Source organism: Sander lucioperca, chromosome 10, assembly GCF_008315115.2.
Source record: "Sander lucioperca isolate FBNREF2018 chromosome 10, SLUC_FBN_1.2, whole genome shotgun sequence".
Classification (NCBI taxonomy): Eukaryota; Metazoa; Chordata; class Actinopteri; order Perciformes; family Percidae; genus Sander; species Sander lucioperca.
In genome coordinates, this window is record NC_050182.1 from 30439794 (window position 1) to 30450161 (window position 10368).

General features: G+C 41.7%; 1 protein-coding gene across 2 annotated transcripts in view; it reads left to right on the forward strand.

Annotated features, from left to right (window-relative positions):
- lars2 (leucyl-tRNA synthetase 2, mitochondrial) overlaps nt 1–9831 on the forward strand; it is a 40657-nt gene extending 30826 nt beyond the window's left edge. The window contains exons 14-22 of one of the 2 annotated variants that reach the window (XM_031298763.2): nt 1526–1663; nt 1746–1849; nt 2257–2289; nt 2421–2600; nt 2845–3014; nt 4000–4077; nt 4178–4289; nt 5414–5541; nt 7225–9831. In XM_031298763.2, coding sequence (XP_031154623.1) covers nt 1526–1663; nt 1746–1849; nt 2257–2289; nt 2421–2600; nt 2845–3014; nt 4000–4077; nt 4178–4289; nt 5414–5541; nt 7225–7404 — 1123 coding nt within the window. In that variant the 3' untranslated portion in view covers nt 7405–9831. The remainder of the gene's footprint in view (nt 1–1525; nt 1664–1745; nt 1850–2256; nt 2290–2420; nt 2601–2844; nt 3015–3999; nt 4078–4177; nt 4290–5413; nt 5542–7224) is intronic. The other variant, XM_031298764.2, reaches the window with a different exon arrangement.
- Nucleotides 9832–10368: the final 537 nt, after the last annotated feature.

Consider the following 10368-nt stretch of genomic DNA (forward strand, 5'->3'; position numbering starts at 1 on the left):
ATAGAGATTATGGAGCTATTGCTGTCACCTGCTGGGATGGTGGCGATACCCTGAGCTCAACAAAAGAGATTAATTTCCCAGTGCCCTGACCTAGCTGTAAAGCTGCTTTAAAGGAAGGGGGCTGCTTTCCCCATCACTTTTCTTAGCGGGACAGATTATAGCACAACAGAAAAAGCAATTACACTATTTGTGCATTACAGTTAGCCTGCTGAGCCTTATGTGCACTAGAGGAAACGATGAAAATAGGAAGCAAGAGATGTTGAAAGTAGTAAGTATAAGATGGAGAAAATAGGAAAATGGTGTTATATAGAAGTGTGCATGTGTGGTTATGTATTAGAGTTCCCTGGACGGATGCCAATGAACCGGCTAAATTATTTTCAGCCTTGAGTTCATAACTTTTTTCCCTGGTTCAATTATCCGGAGGCACCATCAGCCAGAGAGTGAGGGCAGAGAAGAGTCGAGGAGAGTAATGACTGGTGTGAAAGGTAACACACAGAGATAGCAGACTGCCCTAAAAACCATCATTAGGTGGAATCCCTGCCTCTGCTGACCATCATGCCAGTCAGGCTAACCACATGCAGCTCGAAATCTGAAAGGAACAGCCCCGTCTCAGTTCATCTCAGATAGATTTTTCTCCACAAATACCTGACTGTTAACATGAGAAGCTGAATTCAGAGGAAGTCGTCAGAGCCAAAATTGAAACACATGAAGCCAGTGAGATACAGTAGAGGAGGCTTCAGGAGGCTTCTGTACGCTTCATCCCTGGATCCTTGTGTATCAGATTTAGCCTGCCCCCTAGAGGAAGTGTGTGTGCATGTGTATAAAGCGCATAACAACCAGTGCTATTCGACAAATGTTTTCTAAGAACATTTTATATAGGCAAAAGTCTGCTTTGCTACTGTACTGCTGATTCATCTAACAATAAACTTTATTTATACTGTACATCACCTTTCAAAACAAAGTTACAAAGAGCTTTACGCTGTCAAATCTATATTAAACATTTTGGCACCATAATCAGATAAGGTCAGGCAAATAAAATAAAACAATGAAATCAAATGCACCACAATAGATAAAGATAAAAAAGAGTGAAATGAATAAATAATACATAGTAGACCTGGAATAATAAAACTACATTAATGAAAGACTAATAATCTCACACCATATAGCGAGATTATATCTAGGTCACCAAAGCTCTTACATATGCTGTTCTAAACATGTCGTGTTATGTTTCCTGGAAAGAAAAAGATTCTCCGTGGAACAAGAAGTTGGAGTAGTAAATTAGAAAATAGAAAACAACATCTACATATATGTACACGTATTGGAGTGCAGTGCAAAAAAACAACACTACAGAAATGGCGATTTAAACTAAGCATTAACCATCTTAAAAATAAATAACTTGTAGTCTTGCACATTTAGACTGGGTTCCTTTTTTTCCCATGTTTTTATTGTTAACATATCTCTTAATACCATACATTCAAAAACGGCTTCATAACAAAGCTCCCCCAAACTTGCTCTTCCTCTCCAGGCCTTTTGAGCGCCGCCTAGCGGATCACTGGCTCCCTGTGGATGTGTACATCGGAGGGAAAGAGCACGCTGTCATGCACTTGTACTACGCTCGCTTCCTCTGTCACTTCTGCAAGGATCAAGGTCTTGTTGCTCACAGGTACAGTACACAGTGCTGCACATCTGCTTTTGCTGTGCACATACACGTGTGTATGTTAATCCATCCTCTTTCTGTCTTTCAGGGAGCCTTTTTGGAAACTGCTGGTCCAGGGTCTGATCAAGGGCCAGACTTTCAAACAAGCAGACAGCGGCCAGTACCTAAAGAGAGAAGAAATAGACTTCTCAGGTACACGCTACCTGAATTTGCAGGGTGTTTGTCAGTGTGACATATCTCTAACAGATGGAAGAGGAGAGGGCTCTCCTCGCTCTGCCAGAAAAAAAAGAGTCATCACACCAATTTCGTTTTTGTTATCATAGTATATATTGACATCAATAACCCTTTTCTGCTGCAAATAGCACACCCTGTTTTGTGCTTTACAGCTTTACCCAATTGAATGACAAGTTAACAAGCTACTTTTGACAAAAGTCAAATCACAAGAAATCCTTTGAAGAGATGTAATAGGTCTCTTACAACTGGCTTCACGCCCAAGGATCTTCAGCCTCTCTCTATTGCTTGGTAACCGTATAAATAGAAGATCCTGGTGATATATACTCAGATTACATATTTTTCTTTCTTCTGTCTTTTACTACTTGTGATCGAGCAGGAGCCAGTAGGAAACGATAAAAGTAAAGCAAAATAAAAACACACAGTGAGATTAAATTTGGTTTGCAAGTTCTTAACGTAGAAGAAAAGGTTGGAGAGAGTATGTCACTTTGTATAGCTATATCCTCTCTGACTCCTAAATTACATAATCCAGATAAGGAGCCGGTGGTGCGTGGCGGTGGTCGTATTGAGGTGACGTGGGAGAAGATGAGCAAGTCTAAACACAACGGTCTGGACCCCCAAGAGGTGGTGCAGCAGTACGGCGTGGACACAGTTCGACTCTACATCCTTTACGCCGCACCACCTGAACAGGACATCCTCTGGAATGTCAAGAGTGAGCCGTGACGCCACTGCAAAATTACACTGAGACCATAAGTTATTATTTAGCATTATGAATTCAGAATGATGCCAGAGCATGTTAGTTTTATGAGATTTAGCTTTACCTAAATCATTGTTGCCTCAAAGAAAACGGTATCAGTTGATTTCAAATGAAATACATTTTCCAAAGGTGTTTCTCCCACAGCATGTCATATTGTAATATTCTTTTCTTCTGTTTCTGTGTGTGTTCACCTCGTCAGCGGATGCCCTCCCTGGGGTTCTGCGATGGCAGTCTCGGCTCTGGCAGCTGGTGACCAAGCTTAGGGGGGCTCGGCAACTCGGAGACGTCCCCAGCCCCTCCCTGCTGAAAAAGAAAGAGCTGGCAGAGACCAAGAAGATCTGGGAGAACAAGAACTACGCTATTCAAGAGGTATAGCCTCAGACTGGCTATGTTTTTGAATAAATGGCTGAAAATGTCTCATGGTGACATTATTTAACAATAAGATATTGCTGCAGTCATTACCAGTAGGGGTCAGTAATGGGCCCACATTTGAAATCCCAACCTTTTACAGCAAATTAGTGTTCATCTTCCTTCAATAAGATAGGTGCATCACCCCATTGTGACCTTGGTCTATTTTTAATTAATTTGTTTCTGTATATTATCTGTGGTTTTTGTTTTTAATGTGCTACATTAAATAAATCATTAATTTCATTAGCATTTGTACACTGCAATTGATTTTACTGTTGGAAGGCATGGCAAGCTGTCTTTTCTCAGTTACAAGGTACTGTATGATAGCATGGTCCAAGGTAATATGTCATTACGCAGGTCAACAGTACATAGTCCTGAGTTCCAGCCTTTCCATCCAATGCTGAGCATCCATTGCAACCTGAAACCCCCAGAGTAAAAAGTAAAAGAAGAAGGGGATGGGAATTGATTTTAAATCCACTCTGTCTCCTTTCACACTTTATAAATAGCCTCCTTTGGCTGCCAGGTTTGATTCTCTCTCTCCACCCCTCAGGGCTGGTGCTTTTAAAGGACCTCAGGCTGTTTGCCATAAGCCCCCAAAGCCGAGGCTGTCCTTTGATCTGTCCCTCAGAAAAGCCTCGGTGATCGACCTCCTTCTCCCTGAGGCCCTTCCCAAATGGGTTCTTCTTCCCAGAAGGCTAAGCAGGGCAATGTGCTGTGTGCCTTTAGCCGGTTCACATGGTGATAACAGGAAGGAGGCTCCTCTTTTGGCCCCTTATCATTGTTTTCTCATAATTCTTTAAAGTCAAATTCAAAAAATATTCTACACAGTCAATCCACCTGGAAGTAACCGCATGTCCAGTAACCAAAACAGAATGTAAAGCCTCAGACTGTATAGTTGTTACTAACTGATACTAACTTGTTTTTATTGTTTTGTTGGTGTTTTCAGGTGACATCTCACTTCACAGAGGACTTCCTCTTCAACGCAGCCATTTCTCGGCTGATGGGACTTACCAATACACTAAGTGTGAGTGTGCCCTCTGACACCTTAAAGTAAAGGTGTCACATTTTATCGTTTATAACAAAACACTTTGGAAATTACATTTTTTACCACTGTATGTGTTCAGAGTGCAACGGTCAGGGTGGTGCAGCACAGTGTGGAGTTTGAGGAAGCTCTGGCTGCGATGGTTATGATGACAGCACCCATGGCCCCTCACCTGGCTTCTGAACTTTGGGCAGGTTGGTGACATGCAAATTATTCACCAGTAATAAATAATGCACTCAAAACACTAAACTGTCCACGCATTATATGACAAACCTGGAGATGCCACTCCATGCCACATAAATGTACATCTTTAATTGAATTAGTTTTATTAATTTGTTTTAGACTCTGAATATCAATGTGGTCACCTCAAGTTTAGACTGGCACAATGACTGAAGTATTTCAGGTTTGTGGTAAAATTAGGTTATTTCTAATGCCATTAAGAGGAAGTTGCCTCAGATAAACGTACTATTAATCTAATACCAGTGCCCAGCAGTGATGTAATCAACAACTGTTAAGCCGGAGACACTACTGTTATACATCCTAGACCAACCAAGCCATACAACACCTGAAATATACTCACTGTCCATCAAACGAAACTGAAAGCAGTGCTGAGATCTCTTGGCCAAGTGAAGAAACCAAACGATACAAGGGAAGGTCTAGTGTCACTTTTCATGCCTCATGTGAAAGCTTGCCCCCGTGCTGGCCTGGAGGACATCCCTTCATTGTCGATGACACACGTACACAAGTTCCCTGCACACAGCTGAGAGAAAAGAGGTTCCGTAAAAAAACTTATTGTCCAGCTGATAGCCGCGGTGAGGAAAACCCTTCTATATACTGTCTATGGGAAAACCTGACAGATGACCTCTGGGAGGAAGAGGCATGTATGTTTTTAATGACTGGCTGTGTGCATTTTGTTTGTGCTCACATATGTGGTTTTATAAACAGGACACGCAAGTGAGAAACGTGACCCCTGCTGCACTCAGTCACATTGTATTTTTCACTCTTGCTCATAGTTTGTAAGTCACACACACAGTTCAGGATGAGGAAAGTTCACATCCTTCCGTTGTGCCTCCAGGGAGGTGTACACTTGCTGGTTTAATTAAGAGTCAGGACAAGGGGTTTTGGGGTGTTGTTTGACCCCTCATCAAAATACTTTTTCTCTACATACGAGGAAAACAAATCTGGTAAAAAAAGCAACATAAAAGTCATCCCCAGCAGTTTCTCTGGCTCAGTTCAATAAAAGATAACCCATTTACTTTGTTCTGGTCTATTTTCATTCAGTGCTGTTCTCCTGTGTTTCCTCCCGGGCCTCTCCCAGGTCTTTGCCAGGTGAAAAACCCCCTCAGCCCCCTCCTCCAGCGGGGCGGAGACGTCCTGCAACAGTTCTGGCCGACTGTGGACCCTGAGTACCTGAAAGTCCCTGACTTAGTGGAGCTGTCTGTACTGGTAGGATCACACACACACACACACACACACACACACACACACAATCTTTTTTTTTTCCTTTTGTTGTCTGGAGTATCACTGTTACTCTGTCACAGTTTTGCTCATGCAACTTTTTCAACTAACTCTAAAAACATGGTTGTCAAGCTAAAAACAATTTTTTTGGTTTTGAACATAAATGGTTTTCACTCAGCCCTTTGCTCATTATTTATACATAACTTTATTAATCAGTATATACGCACACATTTGCTCTTGCATCCACTACCATTTTCACTCAAACTCTCCACACTTAGATCTAAAGTTCCATGATTACATTCATAGTCTGTCATTTTCAAGAGAGCCTATTATTACTGTGTGTGTGTGTGTGTGTGTGTGTGTGTGTGTGAGATAATTAAAAGCCAGCAAGAGAGCTACCTTTTTTCTGACTCACTGTTACTCTCTCACTATCATTTCTTGTGTCTTTTTTCTGCCCATGAGCTCAATCACACAAATAGCGAAAGCCCTCGGTTTGGCAGCGTATGTCATCATTGCGAATGTGTGTGTTTTTGTGTGCACTTTTAAAGGCATAAAGACAATCAGAGAGAATATCCAGCTGTGATGGGAAGGTTCATCACACATGCTAACACTGGCACATGAATGAACACGCATACACACATGAACACACGTGTCAGTCTTCACAGTGTCCTGAATATCGACTCAGTTAATTCAATGCTGAAACTGCTTTTATCTGACTGTTTTCTCTCTAAAAGTGTAATCCCCTCATGCACACACACACAAACACACACACACACACACACACACACACACACACACACACACACACGTGATATGTGAGGATAGCACACAGTCAGCTGACTCACAGCACCTGTCTTTTACTGTTTGGATTCTCCCTCTGTAGTCTGACAAATAGAGACAAGAAAGCACAAGACTAGATGAAAGAAACCTTACAAATAATGTGTGTGTGTTTCTATGTGTGTACAACTCTGTTCTCTCCATAATCATATTTGCTCTGTCTGGGAGTGAAAATAATGCTCCGTTACTAATTTTTGCATCCTTGTTCCCTCCCTGTTCATCTCTCATACACAAGTCATAAATTCTATATACCCCATCTCCCCTTAAACACACACACAGTACATATAATTGAGCTCCCAGAGCTCGATGATGATGTTGTGTTGGTTTTACTTCAGACCTAGCTCTCTGTTGTGGGCTTCCTCAGCTCTGTGGAGGCAACCTCACTCCCTCTGTCCTCTAATCACGTACTTGGGTTTGTCCCAGAATGGAGGCCAAGGCTGAGTGGCCTCAGATACGTGCACACACACACACACACACACACACACACACACACACACACACACACACACACACACACACACATTATTTTTTAACCACTTCCAGAGACATGATCACATTCACCGTGTGCACACATGCACTTGCTTCTAAACATTACAAGACTGAGTGCCCTTCCCATACCTACCACTAAGTATGTGTTTTAAGGGTTCACCGTATATGTGGAGAGAGAGGTGGAGTCTGTTATTTTGGGCCTTTTATGCCAGTAAGGAAGAGTTTGGGTACAGTCTGCCAGGGCAGAACTGCTTTCAGATGGGGACTTGTTGAATGGGCAACATTTGACAGAACAGGTTAGTAACTTATCCCATCTATTTATTTCTTAATTCTTTTTACCCTCAGATAAACAACAAGGCCTGTGGGACAGTGAACGTGCCACAGCAGGTGTCCAAAGATCCGGAGCGGGTGCAGCAGTTCATTGTGGAGAGCCCGTTCGGACAGAAGCTTCTTGGAGAGCGCAGCATCAAGAGAGCCATCCTCTCCCCCAGGACCGCCCTCATCAACTTCCTCATTGATGAGTGATGTTTGAGCATTCAACGCTACTTTCGTAACTGCTCGACGATGGTGAATGCCTGTCAATCGGTGACTCAGCACGGAGAGAGAGACAAAAGAGGTGGACTTTTATATAAATTAAGACAAACTGAAGGGATAAAAGTATGTTTACTGTCAATGTAAATATGTCTAAATATATTTTATTTATATCTTCCTGTTTTTTAATAAAAGATTCAAGAAGCAGTTGGGTTTCTAGTCTCTTTAAAAAAAATTCCAAGGGAGATTTAGCACCTATTTCTGTCTGTTTCAGATCATCCTCCTGTTTAGTTAGAGCCTCTTGACAATCACACATGAGCACAAACACCACTTTAGATTCCAGTCATCCTTCAGATTCCCCTTTTCTCCCGTATCAGTACTTTCAGCATCACACCCAGGACCACAACTGCACGTCTCCGTCTGCTTGGCGTCTCGGCTGAGTAACGCAGTCTAGATCTGCCTTATTAGTGCCTCAGCAGTTGTATTTCTCTACCTCTGCTGCTGCTTTTAGCCGCAGATCTCTTCTGCACCAAATACGGATACACGTTTGGGTTCTGGCCATAACACTGTGCTCTGTGAACACTGTTGCCATCAAAAGTTTTATTGGAGGTCACTGAAGAGCCTGATGTGGTTGGGGATTTTTCAGATTACCACCATATCACGGTTGTCCATTGCTGCACTGTGCCTATTCATCACCTCGGTGTCTCTGTCTCAGCATTGGGTTAACATGACTCAGCCATCAGCGCTGTCTTGGCAGAGCAGCAGCAGCACTGAAATGTATCCATGTGTGTACACCCACTGGCCTTTCTTTAAAGGTTTGGTGAGTAAGCACTTATTTGATATGTACAAGCACTCACAGTGCCCACGTTGCCTGTAAACCAAGATTTTTAGTAGCTGCTTAACAAAAGCCTCAGATTTAGTCTGGTATCAGTGTTTGAATGAACAATAAGGAATGTGCTCTCTTTGAAAAGTGAGATACGTGTGGGTTTTGCAAGGTCAGCTTCCATTTGTGTGCTTTTATTTTTATAGAATCAGATGGTCAGCTTGTGACTGATAAAATCATGCTGTATCACGTTATGTAATGTAATGGAGGGTTTGTTTTTCATTAAAACATGAATAAAAGGTGCAGACAGAGGGAAAAATAGAGCATTCCTCACTGATCCCCGTAACCTTTTTTTTCCATTTTTCTATGGTCTATCTCTGACCATCAGGTGACAGGAAAAGGCTCACAGGAGAGACAGAATAACAGGAAGAGAAACCAGGAATAAGAGGAGGGGAGCAAAGCCAACACTGTGTGTGATTCTCTGTATTGTCTCAGATTCTGTGAATTTGATCTCAACCAGATGCTGCCATAGCAAAGAAACAAAGTGGTTGTGTGAGTACTAGACAAAGATAGAGGTGCATTTTGTCTTCTGTCAACTAATTTTTGTGTGCCATGTTATCTTTCACACTTTCAGACTGGCTGTATGAAATAGATTCATGGGAGGTAGTTTTTAACCCCTGATCCCTTCCTCTTTTTGTGTCATTGCTGCAGTATTTCACACCTTCCTGTCCGCTCTACTTGCTAGTAACACCAGCTAATAAACAGGTCTGAACCTGAACTGGCCTGAACAATAAGCTGAAGTTGCAGAGTCATTGAAAAGAGCGACATTGTAGTCATTTTAGGTGACTGGCAGAAATGCCAGGAAACACCTCCCAGACTGAAGTTACCACACAATTAAATAAATGGATAAGTAGGATAATTCTGAACTGTGTTTTCCACAAAATGAGGTCTGAGCTGAACTGATGTATTTCTTCTAATAATTAATGTTGTCACCGACAACCCCTGGAGTCATTTAACACTTTTCGTCAGCTCTGCAGTTTCCATGACGACTAGGATTATTGAATAGGCAACGGAATTCAACTATGACTCACTTTCTCTTCAGACTACAGTCGTCGTCCTTCTTACACATGAGATGTACAGCATGAATTCTCTTTGATAAGTTGAAGAAAATCACTTCCCTTACTCGTGAGAAACTCTGTTAGTAAAAAAAGAAGGGTGGAGTGCACAGCAGTCACAGTCACCCTCCATTGCACCAGTTGAGTCCCTGGACTGGGCTGTGTGTTCTCACAGGGGGACGCAGTAATGCCACAGCTCATTATCTTGAAGGCTGACCTCAAGGCTGGTAATTTGGTCATCCGTGGATTTTTTTTCGTGTTTGAGCTCATTGTATGAGCAGATTTTCACTAGGCCTTTTATTGTTTTGGGGATAAAGCTAAACTTTTGGCATGTATGTGAAGGCACCACACTTCTCAAAGGTATTCATTTATTTGTGTGTCCACTGCTGTCCACAAGAACACTCACATCTGTCTCAATGTATACATTTATGTTTGCATAAACTGTATGTAGTCCTGACTGTAGATAAAGTTGTATAAAAGTAACATATAGGTGTGGGCAATTATTTCACTCTTCTTATCTGCCAGAGCTGTTGAATCCATCAATTTCTATCCATCCAGAACATCTGTTGGCAAGCACTTAGCACACCTACTACAGCTGCTTCAAAGTAAAAGCCAACAGCTGCTGCCCTATTTGTATTTGACTCAATTTTGCAATTGCATATGTTTTTATGCAAATCTTCATTATAACAAACCAGCTCCAAATCAACAGTCTAAGGATAGAGGGTGTTGTTTGTTTTGCAGATTGTATAGCCCTCTAAGATTAATATAACTGACATGTCTGAGTGTTTGAATACTGGAAAATAAATTTCTTCTCTGTATCATTCTAATTTGTACGCCTTTAATGAGGTGCTAATGACACAAATGGCAATTAGCGTAATTGGTGAAACCAAATGATCTCAAGTTTTCCAAATCTGTTGTTACGACATGTTTGAATCAACCTTTAACTACCACCAGGAGATATTACAGGAAGTCATTGCATTCTATACAGTTTTAAATTTTAAATCAAAAAGACAATCACTT